The 17118-nt window shown below is 46.7% G+C and overlaps 2 protein-coding genes across 19 annotated transcripts in view; both read right to left on the reverse strand.

Annotated features, from left to right (window-relative positions):
- LOC308461332 (vomeronasal type-2 receptor 26-like) overlaps positions 1 to 17118 on the reverse strand; it is a 41691-nt gene extending 24573 nt beyond the window's left edge. Inside the window, exons 1-4 of one of the 18 annotated variants that reach the window (XM_080978174.1) lie at positions 8431 to 8509; positions 7769 to 7862; positions 7296 to 7422; positions 3068 to 3149 (exon numbers count right to left, since the gene is read on the reverse strand). In XM_080978174.1, coding sequence (XP_080834300.1) covers positions 3068 to 3149; positions 7296 to 7422; positions 7769 to 7862; positions 8431 to 8435 — 308 coding nt within the window. In that variant the 5' untranslated portion in view covers positions 8436 to 8509. Of the gene's footprint in view, positions 1 to 1070; positions 1542 to 3067; positions 3953 to 7295; positions 7423 to 7768; positions 7863 to 8302; positions 8516 to 8755; positions 8962 to 14854; positions 15279 to 17108 lie in introns of those variants that run through there. The other 17 variants (XM_080978177.1, XM_080978180.1, XM_080978181.1 and 14 more) reach the window with 17 other exon arrangements.
- On the reverse strand, positions 4634 to 5539 carry LOC308461364 (vomeronasal type-2 receptor 26-like). The gene has a single exon (XM_080978230.1). It carries the CDS (start codon positions 5535 to 5537, stop codon positions 4638 to 4640), a length of 900 nt encoding a protein of 299 aa, XP_080834356.1. The 5' UTR covers positions 5538 to 5539; the 3' UTR covers positions 4634 to 4637.

Genomic DNA, 17118 nt, shown 5'->3' on the forward strand with positions numbered 1-17118 from the left:
AGATTTTTAGAAAACAAGCTTGCTCCATTTTCCTGGTGACAGCCCTTGAGATACTTGAGAATAGCTATCCTACTTCCCCTCAGTCTTCTATTTTCATAGCTAAAAATTCCCAACTCCCTCAATGTTCCCTCACAAGGTTTGGTTTCCAGACACTTGATCATATTTGTCACCTTCCTCAGCACACGTTGAAGCTTGTCAATATCCTTCTTAAATAGTGCTGAACACAACTGAACAAAGTACACCAGCTGTGGTCTGAGCATGGCAGAATAGCGCTTCTCTATTACTTCTTTTGATTGGCTCACTATACTTCTCTTGATGCAGACTCCTTGATCCTTTTCACATGTGCTACTGGCATGCCAGGTTTTCTATATCTTAGATTTGTGGAGCTAATATTTCCTGTCTAAGTGCAGAACCCGCCATTTGTCCCGACTGAAGTTCATTTTGTTAGTTTTGCCGCAGTTCTCCAATCTGTAAAGGCCAATGGTATCTAGACCAGGGGTTGCTAATGTGGTGCCCATTGGAACATTAGAACCCCTGGGGTCTTTCCCTGAAACATCTGAAGTCTTTCCCTAACATTTACAGTATTTCTCAGTTCTGTCATGCAATGACAGCTTCCTTGTTCATGAGGCAGTGATAGTGGTTGTAATTCACAGATTTCTATACTTCATAATATATACTATCATTCTGAGACAGACTATGATCAGAAAATGAAATGATATGGGCATTTTGGTTCAGTACAGTTTTTTTTAAATTGATTCTCACTTACACTCCTGTTCAGATAAAGTCTATCAAAAACGGCTGTTCAAAAGGGCTATCTCAGACATACAAATATATACACATTTCAATACATTTATATTCATTTCCCTATTGGGAAATGGGAGCTTCTACAGTATTCTTTTAATTTATACAAGATTCTTATGGATTATACATCAGCATATGTCCCACTGAAATGAAAAGTGGTTATCCCTAGGTAAATGGGTATAAGTTTGCAGCCTCAGTCAATATTCTGAGGCTGAAACTCTTGGTTTGATCATTCCTGTACTGTAATAAATGAGTGGCTTAGTTCTTACACAAACTCTTCAGGCAGCGCTGGTGGGGGTTCCTCAGTGAATGTTGCTGGAGAGGAGATGAAGCGACCATGGAAAACAATGCCACCAATGAGGAACTCTCCTGGCTGATGATACATGTGAAGTGGACGGTGTGGACTTTGGAGCCTGCATTTTGCTATGTGAGCCTGACATACATTGTAAGAAATCAGTTCCAGCAGCAAGAATACTAAAACCACCATTCTCAATACAAAGGCAACTGGTTGTTCTATGCAAAAACTACGTTTTATCTTCTCCAAGATAAAAATTCTCTTATTTAAATGGTAGTTTATTTCCCTGAGACGATGCAATGTCGGAGTATCCAAAATCAGACTTGCGGATCACAAGTCTGATTAATTCTGATTAATTTTAATATACGTTGCATTAGGTTTACCGGTGGCCACTGTAAGTCCCCACTGTTTTTTGAGAAGCAGCCGCACAAATTATAGCCCTGTTAATGATCAAGAAGCAATGTTCATTCATTCAGTGCTTAGAATTCCCTCTGGAATTGTTGAAGAAAATGTGTTTGTCCCATATTCAGAACTGTTATTTTTATTACCCTTTCAGTTGATAATAAGGGACCACTGTTGGATTGGGGAACCAATGTAACCAATGTAGTTTCCAAAATGTGCAGTCAGCATCATGGAATTAGGGTCCCTCCCCAGTGTATGAGTCTAGGATACATGAGCTACTGCTTCCCTTAATCACAGTACTTTGTCAGGGGAAGTCCAGGGAGAACAGCTACATGGGCTCCTCTGTTGGCTTTGTTGGGTTGAGGCATTCTGTGAAGAAGCAAAATGAATACAAGGAGATGTAGTCCAGTTATGATTTGCTACATCTAATAGACTTGTTCATGCTTTAATTCTTTCTTATGATAAGCTGTCCCCTGCTGTTTAACTCTGGCCTCAGCAAAATGATATAACATTTTGGGGAAAAGATGCAGCCAAGTAATCCAAAACTAGAGGCCAAAATAGAAAAGATCTCCACGGCCACCATCTACTTTCCCTTGGTACTCAGATAGGTAGGAACAAAGGACAGCCACACACTGCAAAAGACCAACATGCTGAAAGTGATAAACTTGGCTTCATTAAAACTGTCTGGTAACTTCCTAGCTAGGAAAGCCGCAGTGAAACTGACAAGGGCCAGCATTCCCATGAAGCCTAGGACACAGTAGAACATGGTGACTGATCCTTCATTACATTGCAGTACAATTTCTTTAGTCACTGAGTGCTTGTATAAATCAGGGAGTGGGGGAGCAACTATCAGCCAGGCACTACAAATCATCATTTGAATGAGGAAGCTGAAAAGAACAATGGAGATGGCCAGATTTCCCCCCACCCATCTCCTCATTCTGGAGCCTGGCTTGGTATTGCAGCCTTTCTTTCCCCTTATTCAGGTAATTTTATTTTATTTTAATTCTGTACCACCTTTACTTTCCAAAGAACTGATTCTGCTCCAATTTCATCCTTGCCCTGAACTGGTAATACACCATGAACAGGTGCTGTGAAATCATCCTCTTTATCTATGCAAGCTAATTTAGGTATTGTACATAGGTGTCCTACCTGTGGAATCTTATAGATATCCAAAACAGTTGCCACATAAAAGGAGATTTCAGAATCAAGTCCTCCAATGACCCCAGCCAGATTATTTTCAACATCACATATATAGTTAGGAACAAATTTCTCCACCCTGGATAAAAGCAGCAGTGTGGCGAGATATGTGCTCCTTGCATTGTTATAGCTGTCATATAAGTGAAAGCCCAAGGTGATATTGGGTAAGATGTGAGGGTCTTCATTGATCTCCTTGACTGCAAACGCCAAGGCGACGATGTGCTGGTAAAGCTTAGGCACCACCCTAGAATGAGAGTTGCAAATGGCAATAGAAGGAACAGGTATATCTTTTTACATATCAACACTGTAGTTATTCATATCAAATTCAGTGGAGTTAACTCCCTGTCCATTCCACTGCTGAACAGTTCTTACTGTATAATCAGCCAGTTCTTCCTGTTGTTTAGACAGAATCTCCTCTCTTGCAACTTGAATCCATTGGTTTGGGTCCTTCCCTCTGGAGCAAGAGAAAACAAGCTTGCACCATCTTCCTGGTGACAGCCCTTGAGATAATTGAAAATAGCTATCCTACATCCCATCAGTCTTCTATTTTCATAGCTAAACATACCCAACCCCCTCATAATTTTGGCTTCCAGACCCTTGACCATATGTGTCATCCTTCTCTGCACATGTTGCAGCTTGTCAATTTCCTTTTTAAATAGTGCTGGACATAACTGAACACAGTACACCAGGTGTGGTCTGAGCATGGCAGAATAGAGCTGCTCTATTGCTTCTTTTGATTGGGGCACTATACCTCTTTTGATGCAGACTCCTTTTCACATGTACTACTGGCATGCCGGGTGTTCCCTGTCTTAGATTTGTGCAGCTGGTAATTCCTGCCTAAGTGCAGGTTCTGCACTATTCTCTTAATGCACAAGAGCTTCCTATGGATTTTTACATCAGCATATGTACCACTGAAATCAAAAGTGGTTATCCCAGGGTAAATGGGGATAAGTTTGCAGCCTCAGTCATTATTCTGAGGCTGAAGCTCTTGGTTTGATCATTCATGTGCTGTAATAAATGAATGGCTTAGTTCTTACACAAGCTCTTCAGGCAGCGCTGGTGGGGGTTCCTCAGTGAATTTTGCTGGAGAGGAGATGAAGCCACCATGGGAAACAATGCCACCAATGAGGAACTCTCCTGGCTGATGATACATGTGAAGTGGACGGTGTGGACCTTGGAGCATACATTTTGCTATGTGAGCCTGACATACATTGTAAGAAAGCAGTTCCAGCAACAATAACACTAAGACCACCATTCTCAGTATGACGGCAACTGTTTGTTCTATGCAGAAACCATGTTTTCTCTTCTCCAAGATAAAAAATGTCTCATTTAAATGGTAGTTTATTTTCCCAAAATGACGCAATCTGGGAGTATACAAAATCTGACTTGTTGATCATAAGTCTGATTAATTCTGATCAGTTTTAGTATACTTTGCATTAGGTTTCCCAGTGGCCACTGGAAGTCCACAGGTTGTTGTTTTTTAGTAGCAGCAGCTCAAATTATACCCTGTTAGCCATCAAGCTGCAATGTAGTTATTCATCCAATGCTAAGGATTCCCTCTGGAATTGCTGAAGAAAATGTGTTTGTCACATATTCAGAACTGTTATTTTTATTACCCTTTCATTAGATAATAAAAGACCAGTGGTGTATTGATGAAGTTAGAAGTTAGAAGCACATTATAGAAGACCTTGTAACCAACTGAATTTTCAAAATATGTAATCATCATCTTGGAATTAGGGTCCCTTCCAGCTCTATGAGTCTAGGTTACATGAGCCACTGCTTCCCTTAATAACAGTACTGTGTAAGAGGAAAGTCCAGGGAGAACAGCTACATGGTCTGCTCTATGGGATTTTGGGGAGAGTTTTGTTGGGTTGAGGCAAAATGAATACAAGTGGATTCAGTCCAGCTATTATATGCTACATTAAATACACTTGTTCATGCTTTATTTCTTTCTTATTGTAAGCTGTCCCCTGCTGTTTAACTCTGGCCTCACCAAAATGATATAACATTTGGGGAAGAAGATACAGCCTAGTAACCCAAAACTAGAGGCCATAATAGAAAAGATCTCCACAGCCACCATGTACTTTCCCTTGGTACTCAGGTAGGTAGGAACAAAGGACAGCCACACACTGCAAAAGACCAACATGCTGAAGGTGATGAACTTGGCTTCATTAAAACTGTCTGGTAACTTCCTAGCTAGGAAAGCCACAGTGAAACTGACCATGGCCAGCATTCCCATGAAGCCTAGGACACAGTAGAACATGGTGACTGATCCTTCGTTACATTCCAGTACAATTTCTTTAGTCACTGAGTGCTTGTCTAAATCAGGGAGTGGGGGAGCAACTATCAGCCAGGCACTACAAATCATCACTTGAATGAGGAAGCTGAAAAGAACAATGGAGATGGCCAGATTTCCCCCCACCCATCTCCTCATTCTGGAGCCTGGCTTGGTAGCCATGAAAGCTAGAACCACTATAGTTGTTTTTGCTAAGATGCAAGACACTGCTACTGAGAAGATCACTGCAAAAGCAGTTTGTCGAAGGAGGCAGGTTATTCTTATGGGCTGGCCAATGAAAAGTAAAGGACAAAGGAAGGAGAGAACGAGGGCTAGGAGGAGAACATAGGTGAGGGTCCGATTGTTGGCTTTGACTATGGGAGTTTCTTTGTGCTTGATGAAGATCCTAAGCACCAAAGTTGTAGTGAAGGTCAATAAAAGAGCAAGTGTGACGAAACTGATCCACAGAGGCTCATTGTAAGTCAGGAAGCTTATTTCTTTTGGAAGACATATATCTTGGCCAATGTTTGGATATTGATCTTCTGAACATTGAAAACAATCATCCATGTCTGAAATCAAATATGAAAAATAAACATAAAAGGCTATCTAAATATGGCTTTCTGTTCCTGAATGAGGGTAGTGAACTTGAAATATCAAAAGTTGATTTTGCAGTAAGAATAATAGGAAGTTCTACCTCCTGCATAATCTGAGTTCAGTGGCATTAGTGGCCTGCTTTCTCATGTGTTCCAAGCAAATCCAGAAATATAAACAAATCTCAGCCATCCTGCTAGCGGCTGAAGATAGCAGAGGCCTCTGTGTCTATTGATTTGTGTGTTTGGGGCTGGGGCTTACACAGTCTTTTTGTTTCAGCTATTCCAACCCACTAATATTCTGATGCCCTATGAATTTTTCCTATACAGTGGTACCTCGTAATGTGAACGGGATCTGTTCTGGAGCCCCATTCGCATCCCAAATAGAACGCGAGACGCTACGGCGCATCTGTGTGTGCATGGGTAACGTTTCGCTGCTTCCGTGCATGCACGTGACATAATTTTGAGCATCTGCGCATGCGCGAGCAGCGAAACCCGAAAGTAACGCGATCCATTACTTCCGGGTTGCAGTGGAGCGCAACTAGAATGTGCTCAACCCAGTGGCGTAGCGTGGGGGGTGCCAGGGGGGCCGGCCGCACCGGGCGCAACATCTGGGGGGGCGCGCTCGCTGCCTCCGGAGTCGCCGAAGAGCCTCGGGCGCAGGCTGTAGCAGAGCCCCATGTCTCGTGGAACCGATGAGCTGTGCGCGCGCCCGGGCTGAAGGCGTCCGGCAGGCAGCGGCTCTCAGCCCCGCGCGTCAGGGCCGCGGAGGACATGCCAGGCAGCCCCTCCTCACAGCCCCGCCTCCGCTGCTGCTGCTGCAGCTGCTGGGCCATGTTGCATTTTCCTCGCCTCTCTGCCCCCCTCCTCCTCCGGGCAAGCGGCGTGGTTTGGGCGGCAGCGCCAGCAGCAACTCGACGCAGATTGGCAGGTTAGGGGTTGGGGGGCGCGCAAATTACTTGCCTTGCCCCGGGTTAGGGGGCGCAAATTACTTGCCTTGCCCCGGGTGCTGACAACTCACGCTACGCCGCTGGCTCAACCCGAAGCACATTCAACTCAAGGTATGACTGTATTTTGTTCAGCCACCCAAGTTACCTCATGTGAAATATGTGGAAGACAGCCCTGGATCTTTGACCCTTTTATTATTTCTATTTTCCCTCCTATAGTAACTACACAAGACACTCTCTGTTTAAAGTTTAAAGAACAAATAACTTTGACTTAGTATTCTTGCAGTTGCAGATTATTATGTTCAATGCAGGTAGGTGATACTTAAATTGCTAATAGTTTTACATAGATTAAACTGTTACAGACTGTAACAGTTTGATCTATGTAAAATAAGATAATAAGAAAATTGTCCAGTAGCAGCTTAGAAACCAAATAAGTTGTATAAGCTTTTGTGTGCATGCACACTTCTTCAGATATCTCTTAGGCAGACAGCAGCAGCACACAACAAACCTCCTGTTCTAACTGTTAAGACTGTTCAACTAACTGCCATAACTGCCACAGAGTGTATGACATCACAGAGTTCTACGGTTCTTGCCATTAACCCTTTACATATGCTTTGTGGATGCTAACATTTCACAATTTTGAATGTTAGAGCAATTAGTTTAAGCATTTAAAAGGCTGATGGGAGCAAGCTGGATTGTAGCCGATCTATTTATAAAATAAATGGTATCCATCTGTTAAATAGATGGTAACTGTTAAACAGAACACATCTACATATGACATTCATTACCTTTCTGGTTTGAAATCTTCCCTTCTGGACATGGAAAGCAATCATAGCAGCAAAATGCCTTCCCTTCTTTTTTAGCTCTTCTGTAACCTGAACTGCAGTGATCATTGCATATGGAAATGGGACACATCTGTTATTAAATGATAAAATAGTTTTTTTAAAAATCCAAAAATAAGTTGTGGGGCTTTTATTTCATTATTATTTCTCTGCAGTGAAGGAATGGGTTGATACTGTCATAAGGAAATATAATGAATTCTTGAGTGTGCATCATATTTATGTGGTGAACGTCCCTATAACTGGAGTCCTTTACCCACATTAAGAAAACATGAGACAAAATACACATTATGACAGTGTTGCTTGAACTCCATACATTTGTCTTTAGCATTCTAACATCCACTTCAAAATCTGGAGGCAATGTGACTTTTTAAACATTGAGGAAATTATTCAATAGATCCCAAAATGTGCACAGTCACTACCTGTTTAAACTGGTTGGGCCATATGATGACATCCTTATTAATGATGAAGACATTGTCCTGGTAAACCATTGGGTCAATCTTTCCAACTTTGACCCTGAGGAAGGAGTGGTTTGGAAATGTGATCCAGTTTATAATATCAAATCCAGCAATTATTTCCCCATGTTGATCAAAGGAAACTGTTTCCTCCACACTGTTGTTAAAAGAAATACTTCTGAGAACATGATGCAGCTAATTTATGAGGGGGGGAAATAGAAGGCTGTACTTAAAAGGTGCAAAGGATGCAAATGCACATCAAGGTTATAATCTATCAGACATGAAGATTTTGGATTATGTTTTCTTGAAAGGAATCCTAGTAGAAATGATAGTAAATGACCTAAAATGTCAGGAGATGTGTCCCCCCCCCCCACAATGCCCCTGAGATAGTTGGCAGGAGCTGGGACTGAGGAACAGGAGCTCACCCGTTACATGGATTCAAACTGCTGTCCTTACAATTGGCAAACCCAAGAAAACCCGTGGTTTAGACGACAGCCCCACCTGCTCCCTTTTTCAAAATACAGCACAGTGGAGAAACTTTGGCATCTATGAAAATGTGCTTTTGCCTTTTTGTTTCCAGTAATTCCTCCTCTAGAAAAAAATGGAAGAATCCACACCTACCCACTTACCCCATAATCACTGAAATAAAAGGGGGCTGACTAAAATGAGGAGAGGAAGCTTTGAGTTTGTCCTGGCTTTTAGGCTTGAAGAGACTGCCCCCCCCATTATTTTTTTAAAAAATAAAACGCAAAATGAACTGGAGAAAGGAAATGATACTTTTTCCTAGCTCTCACATCAGGTCTTGCCTCCCTTTTTCTACCATAGAGTAGAAATTGCCATAAAATCAGTGAATAGTTGCTAAAGGTCTTGGATGGAGATGCATGCAATGGGAAGTTTTGCACCTACAAATATGGGGGTATACCGCAATCTTTAAAATCATGAGCAGGACATTACCTGCCATGATTGTTGGTCCAATCTTACTCCATCTGCCATTGCTCTGTGTTTGACTTGGGATGAATGCCTTGTACTGAATGCATGTGCCACTGCATAGACCGCATTGTAGATGCTGTAGCTATTTCCTGTCATAGACATTTCAAAAACAGATGAGGGAAGGGTCTCTAGCTTCTCCTCCCCAGTGCAGACTTTCTTGTTCATCTTGTCTACAAAAGAATTGGGGTATGTACAGCTGAATGATTCTTCCCAGAAGTCCTTTATGAAACCATCACTGTTTTCTGAGTAAGGGTTCCTATGCTGAATAAATTTATGGAATCCTGACACCTCCTTTGAGTGAATTGCAAGAGATACAGCACCATGGAGGAAATTTATGTCTGAACTTCTTTGGAACGGAAATGATGTGAAATCCATCTGAGCTGTCATAATCCAGACTTTTGTCTGGATGTTCACTGATATATTTGCAAATTGTAAAAGCTGGTGCATTGATCTCATTGCCATTATACTCTGAATTTCTCCATATACAACCACAACTTTGGCAGTGCTTTCCATAACAACTTTGATAGATTTCAAGCCCTCTTCTAGCATGTCACCAAAATCACTGGAAGAAGTTTGTTTGGGGAATTTCTCTATGAAGTCAAAGCAGATGCCCCTTTTGGAAAACAATGGGAACATGTCCTCTTTAAACTTCTCTATAGTGTCTTCATCCTGAGAAGGCATCCCAATCCATGTCCACGCAAAATGCAACAGTAAGTGGAGAATCCCTTTATATAGGTGGTTCACATTTGGGAATGTTTGGTAGAAGAAAATCCCTTCAGTTTTTTTATTAATGACTGGAGCAGAGCCATATATGAGCTAAATAATATTTCAAAAATGTTAAAGGATATGAGAGAGAGTGATTTGGGTTAGATTTGAAAAACTGTGATTACATCTGAACATCAATTTATATCCACTCCTAATTTGAGTTTGCAAATGTGATACAGGCTTAGAAAATATGTCTTATAAGCACGATAACAAGGTGCAGCCAGCTGTGGTTGTTTACTCAAAACACACCTCAGTCATGGCAGTCTTCCTACCACTCTTTCCTCCCCACTTTTGTTCTTTTGCATCTTCAAGACAAATAGAATTAGTGGTATTGAAATATACTCAGAGTCGCAAAGTGATTTCATGCTCTTTATTCAGCTCATAGTGGTGAGGAGGAATGAATAAATGTCCCCTCACAGTATCTGCTTTATATACATTATTTACACAATGGGCTGCACATGATTGGCTAATTCTGGAATTCTACTGTAAGCCAATCAGGTTGTGGATTCACTTCTATCTGGAGCAGGATTGGGTGGTTCCTGCCAACCAATCATACTGCTGCATTGTTCTAGGACCAATCAGACTGCTGCATTCTGAATCCTATTGTTCTAGGACCAATCCGACTGCTGCCTTTTGGATCCTATTGTTCTAGGACCAATCAGACTGCTACAGTTTGGATCCTATTCAACTCAGTACATAACACCCCTCCCCTCTAAGTTCCAGTCCTGCCCGGGAGGTCGCATTCATAGTCCTCAAGGTATGCCGGCGGCCTACGTGTGCGTTGTGGCCTGGGGTGTTCCCTGGTCCGGGCTCCGGGTTCTGGCTCGTGTTCCAAGGATGCTGGCTGTGATGCGGCTGTTTGGTCTGGTGCAACCGGCTCGCTCAGTCGTGGTTCTGGTTCCGGTGTCCTTTCGGCCTCACGGGTCCTCTCTGTATTTACTGATTCTGCCTCTCCTGCTGGCCCCTCCTGCTCTATGGGCCTCACTGCCCCGCTGTTCCCTTGGGACTCCTCTGACCTGTCCTCCTCCTGGTTTTCTCCCGGGAATCGTCGCCGTATCTGGTCGCAGTGGCGGCGCCAGCATTGCCCCCCATCCGTTAGCACCTCGTACGACACGGGGCCAGTGACCCTGGTGATTGTGGCGGGTACCCATGCTGGGCCTGCCCCAAAATTCTTTGCGTACACTGGGTCCTGGGCCTCGAAGGTCCGGGGGTTCCTGCCTTCCCCCACCACTACCTCATCCTGAGCTCTATCGGGGTGAAGGCGGTCCAATCTGATTGCAAGGCGCCGACCCATTAGTAGTTCAGCGGGGCTCCGGCCAGTCGTTGAGCTGGGGGTGCTGTGCTGTGCTAGAAGGAATGTGGCAAGGCGGTACTCCCAGTCCCCTTGCGTCATGCGGCGAAGGGTGTCCTTGGTGGTCCGCACCATGCGTTCTGCTTGGCCATTGGTGGCAGGGTGGAACGGCGCCGAACGGATGTGGCGGATGGCGTTCTGCGCTGTGAAGGTTTGGAATTCTCCTGACGTAAATGCAGTCCCGTTGTCTGAGACGAGAGTGTCAGGGAGCCCGTGGGTTGCAAACAGCCTGCGTAGTACCCGGATGGCTGCGGACGTGGAAGTGGACGGTACCAGTGCGACTTCCAGCCATTTGGTGTAGGAGTCCACCACTATGAAGAATGTTTTCCCCTGAAAGGGGCCAGCGAAATCCACATGCAGGCGTGACCATGGTGCTCGGGCGGACTCCCAGGACTGGACTGGGGCCCTTGGGGGATCTGGGCGGGATTCTTGGCAGGCCTGGCAGTGTTTGACCCAGGCCTCTATCTCTCCATCGATCCCCGGCCACCACACATAACTCCTGGCAAGGGCCTTCATTCTTACTACCCCTGGATGTGTCTCGTGTAGGGCTGTGAGGACCCTTTTGCAGAGGGGCTGGGGAACAACGACTCTGCTTCCCCATAACAGGCACCCCTTGTGGGCCGACAGTTCATGTTTGCGGGTTGTGTAGCCGGCGAATTCTGGCCCGGGGCTGCTGCTGGGCCATCCCCTCCACACCCAGTCCAGGACCCGGGAGATGACCCTATCTTTCTTGGAATGGTGTGCAACTTCTTGTGCCTGAATGGGGCGGTCGGGAAGCAGCTCCAGGCTCATAACCTCTTGTGCAGGTGCTGGGTCAGGGCCTGTTTCCGGTAGTGGTAGCCTGCTGAGGGCGTCCGCATGGCCCATCGCCTTCCCAGGTCGGTGAATCAGTGCATACTGGTAGCTGGCAAGGAAAATTGACCACCTGAGGACGCGAGGAGACAGCACTTGGGGGGTCTGCTTTTCGGGGGCAAACAAGCCAAGCAACGGCTTGTGGTCAGTCACCACGGTGAAGGGCCGCCCGTACAAGAAATCATGGAATTTTTTTACTCCCTTTACGATTGCCAGACCCTCCTTGTCGATTTGCGAGTAGTTCCGCTCGGTTGTGTTGAGTGTCTGGGAAAAGTACGCCACCGGTACCTCTCTTCCATCCGGGAGTTGGTGCCCCAGGACAGCTCCAATGCCATAGGGTGAGGCGTCGCATGCTAGCACCACCGGCAGCCTCTTGTCGAAGTGTGCCAAGACCGAGTTTGAGACAAGCAAGTCCTTGACTGCCTGGAATGCGGCCTCCTGGCGCTGGCCCCACACCCAAGGGGCCCGCTTGTCCAGGAGTCTGTGTAGGGGCTCCGCTACCGCCGCCTTGTGGGGAAGGAAGGAATGGTAAAAGTTCAATAGTCCCAAGAAGGCCTGAAGTTCAGTCTTGCTCTTGGGCGCTGGGGCATCACAAATGGCCCGTACCTTGTCCCCAGTCGGGTGGACCCCTTCTGCGTCCACCATAAATCCCAGAAAGTCCACCTGAGGCACTCCTAGTAGACATTTTTCCCGCTTCACCTTGAGACCCGCCGTCTGGAAACGGTGCAGAACGGTGCGGAGGCGGTCCTCAAACTCCTCTGGTGTGGGGCCGGCAATCAACACATCATCGAAGAAGGGGGTGACGCCAGGAATCCCTTTAAGGAGAGAGTCCATTATATTCTGGAATATGCCTGGTGCCACGCTGACACCGAATTGCAGCCGCTTTACCCTGAACGCTCCTCTGTGCGTCACAATCGTCTGTGCCTCTGCTGTGGCCTCATCTACTGGCAGCTGTTGATATGCTTGGGCCAAGTCCAGCTTGCCAAAAATTTTCGACCCAGCCAGGGTGGCCAGGACATGGCTGACCACTGGCACTGGGTATGCGTGGGCCGTGAGGGCCTTGTTTATGGTACATTTGTAGTCTGCGCAGATGCGGACCGAACCATTAGGCTTGACGGGTGTGACGATTGGGGTTTCCCAGGGAGCATTAGGCACCGGCTCCAGCACTCCTTGCTCTACGAGTCGGTCCAATTCCTCGTCTATACGGGGTTTCAAGGCGAACGGGACCCGGCGGGCCTTGAGCCTGACCGGTCGTACTGCGGGGTCAAGCTGTAGCGCAATGGGGGGGCCCGTATACTGTCCCAATTTCCCATCGAAAACCCCTGGAAATTCCTTGCATATGGCGTCCACGTCCACTTGTAAGCTAGTGTGGTTCACCCCGGTGACAGCTAGCCCCAGTGGTCCAAACCATGCCAATCCCAGTAAGCTAATGTAGGGGCCCTTGACCACAAGCAAGTCCAGTTGCCGCGTCCGCCCTCGGTATTGCACCCTGAAGGTCCCCACCCCCATTGTGGGGACCTTACGTTTCTGGAAGTCCCGGAGGGTGAATGGGGCCGGCCTGAGTTTGGGACCCCCAGTGGGACACAGTTTCCTTAAGGTCCTTGCCGAGATTATGGATAGAGTTGAACCCGTGTCAAGCTCCATGCGGCATGGGGCCCCCTCTATCTGTACCTCTACATAAATTTTCTCTACGTTGGGGTGGGGCAACTGGTATACCTGGAAGTCCGTGAGCTCCGTCGAGTTGCCTTGGTGCGTTGGGCCCCGGGACCTGGGGCTCTTGGATTGGTCATCTGATGCCTGGTGTCGGGTGGGCCGAGCCCGACACACCCGGGCGATGTGTCCCGATTTTCTGCACTGCCTGCACTCTGCGTTGCGGAAACGGCAGGTCCTCCTCTCGTGACTCTCCCCGCAGCTTGCGCAGTTCCCTCCTTCTCGTCGAGGCAGCTGTGGTCTGTGCGCTGCTTGAGTGCGCTGCTGTACTCGGTGCACCTCCTCCCTGTCGGATCCTGAGTCGTCGGTGAGGTCTTCATGGTGGACCCTCGGTTGGGATGGCAGGCTCGGCCGTGCCTCTTGGGTCGACCTCTCGGCAGCTTCTGTTGCCAGGGCCTCCTCCAGAGCGACCTGGAACGTTAGGTCCTTCTTAGCGTAGAGGCGCCGTTGCAGCTTCTCATCCTTTAGGCCACCGACGAGGCGGTCACGAAGCATGTTCTCCAGCTCTGAGAAGTTGCAGAACCGGGCGGCTTGGCGGAGAGAGGTCACAAACCCAGTTATGGTTTCCCCAGGGGCTTGCCGCTTTGCGTAGAAGGCATTTCGACGAGCCACCACTGAGGGCTGCGGCGAAAAGTGCCCCTTCAGCTGTTCCATTATTGTTTTGTATGGAACAGTAGCGACGTCTTCAGGCGCAAGGAGAGCCCGGGCGATTTCAAACGTCTCCTCTCCGCAGACGCTGAAGAATATCGCCCTCTTCTTGGCGTCTTCTTCGTCGGTGACCCCTTTGGCTTCTAGGAGGAAGGTGAAACGGGAGGCGTACGCTTCCCAGTCTCCAGATGCTGGTTTGAATGGCGAGAAGCTGCTGTTGGCTGCCATTCTGAGTTCCTTGTGCCCCGGAGCTGAAGCCTGGATACACGGTGCGAGGCAGCGGTGCGGCAGTTGGCGGTGCTGCGGTGCTGTGTGTGGCAGTCAGCTCAGCGGGATCCCATCCTTGTCGCCAGTGAAATATACTCAGAGTCGCAAAGTGATTTCATGCTCTTTATTCAGCTCATAGTGGTGAGGAGGAATGAATAAATGTCCCCTCACAGTATCTGCTTTATATACATTATTTACACAATGGGCTGCACATGATTGGCTAATTCTGGAATTCTACTGTAAGCCAATCAGGTTGTGGATTCACTTCTATCTGGAGCAGGATTGGGTGGTTCCTGCCAACCAATCATACTGCTGCATTGTTCTAGGACCAATCAGACTGCTGCATTCTGAATCCTATTGTTCTAGGACCAATCCGACTGCTACAGTTTGGATCCTATTCAACTCAGTACATAACAGGTATCAACCTTACTAACAAGGAGAAACACAGACTTACAAAGAGCATCACATACCTGTTGACATGTAGAGGGGCCGGGAGGCCAGCTGGCAAGCCCAGCTTGGACGTCTCCTTCCATCAGCCCGTGCTCTGACATAAATCAGTGGCCCGGACTTCAGAAGCCAGGGCATGCAATTAGCAGAGTGTACTGCGCACACAGAAGTAGGTGGGAGGCGTATGATGTCAAGAAAAGAGCTGAGTGCTTCTGTTCTGGCCCTGCTTTCTACTGATGTTCTGGTGCTTATTCATTGTGACAAAATCAAGAACGGTATGGAATTCTGCATATGTGCCTTGTGCCATCCTCTCATCATCAGGAATCTGGCCTATGACATACTTGCCTCAAAGTTTACCCAGTGAGATTAAGTTCATGTCACTGTGCAAATATATGTAGAATCAGCTGTGGAAGACAATCTCCAACCTTTCCTTGAAATAATATTGTTCAAAAATGCGACAGTATTTCTATAAGTGAAGTTATGCATTTTTCTTTGTATTCTACCCAGGATACATGAATGCTGCTTTACATTAGTTGAACAGCTTGTATAGAATGCATTGAATGCACATCTACTTATTCTTACCTCGCCAAGCTAAAAGTACACACATTTTATGTGAGGGGAATTTCCTATGTTGGGAATGACCGCTCCCCACTTAAAACGGGGGGCGCCCTTTGCGTGGACGCGCGCAGCCCTGGATCTGGAGCGGCCCCATCAGCATAGGCTTGGTTTGCCTTCCCTCAGGTGGGATACCTGGAGGTCCCCGGCTACCTCAGTCAGTTGTCCAATCCCACCTGGGGGAAGCGTTGCCAAGGAGACCAGGCCAGGTAGGGGGAGGGATTACCTGCCCACACAATAGAGGGAGGATCTTACCTGGGAATCCTCACTTGGCTCCAGAGCTTCTCCCACCCTACCCACCCTCAGTTAATGTCTTCCTTTGCAGGTTAACTTTTCTTCATAGGTTTTGCAGGTTAACTTTTCTTCACAGGTATGCGGGCGCTGCTACGATAAGGTCGCTGTTAAAGGGCCGGAAAGGAATTTCCCTGCATTGGCAGTTTTCGCCTTTCCCGTAGCAAAACATCACAACTTTGGCGGTATCAGGCCTTGGGCGGAATCCTTTAGTCCATCTTCCTCTTTGCGGTGGCGATACCAGGGTTCCCCGTTAAAGGGGTTTCTGAAGGGAGGCTTTGACCGTACGCCGAAAGGTCGTCATTGCTCTCCCCTGCGGGGGCGGCGTAACGGGGGCGGCTATCTCTGCTTGAACATATGTTCTCCAGAGCCGGCCCATCCCCCCCCACACTGGATAACCCTGAAGCTCCCTAGGTCCCCGGCTGGGGACTGGGGAGGGAGAACGCCCAATGCCTGAGCCAAGGTCTACCCACATTTGAAATTTAATAAAGTTGTGGCCAATTTAATCCCATAGCACGTTGTCTTGAGTCGTTATTACACATGACGGGGGGGACTGCTCGGGATCTGGGGACTCCGCCTGTCCATGCAATTCTCTTTAGATTCAAATGAGCTTGGTACATATCTTGGAATGGAGTGTAGCTATGGGTTTCAATACATTAAATTGTGTTAAACTCTCACTTTGCATACTACAGATCTGTAGTGGGAAACCTCTGTTCTACCAGGCCTTGGAGATTGGCCCAACATGCCATCTTGGACAAGCCATAAGCATATTTCCAAGGTTTCACGTTATAGACTATATCAGGGATGGGAAAGTTCAAGAAACTGCTTGAAACCACAAGGTAAGTATCAGATGACTGACATATGGGCACCTCTGTCCCTATGAAGGTGGTGTATGGAATGGGGTAACTCAAGGTGTAACCCACCAGCTAGATCCTCTTCTCTATCCCCACTATGTATTTGTGATGCATACACAAAATTGTAAAAGTATCATTAGCACACATGTGAACCTATTGAAGTTACTGTAGATTGCTTGGACAATCAGTTTGTCAGAGAGAATGCTAGAGTGATTGTACGAAGAGCACTTTACTATGTTCAAAATGTTGGGAAAGAGACACATCCAAACACCTTCTTGTAAAACAGATAATGGCTGGGAGAAGGATGAATCTTTAAAACTGTCCATGGAATTGAAAGCAGCCTTCTGGTGTCCTGATAATACATAGATCCGCTCTACAATCTTGTGTCTTCAGCTTTACGTATTAAACAGGAATATTAGAAGACAAAATGTAGCACAATAGCATAATGTCTGAAATGCAAGAGAAGTTCAAATGGCTTATTAAACTTGCGTATTTATGTTCCATATATAAATCTTACTTGTGGTATC

This window comes from Podarcis pityusensis (assembly GCF_964106645.2).
Source record: "Podarcis pityusensis genome assembly, chromosome: 13".
In the NCBI taxonomy this organism is placed as follows: Eukaryota; Metazoa; Chordata; class Lepidosauria; order Squamata; family Lacertidae; genus Podarcis; species Podarcis pityusensis.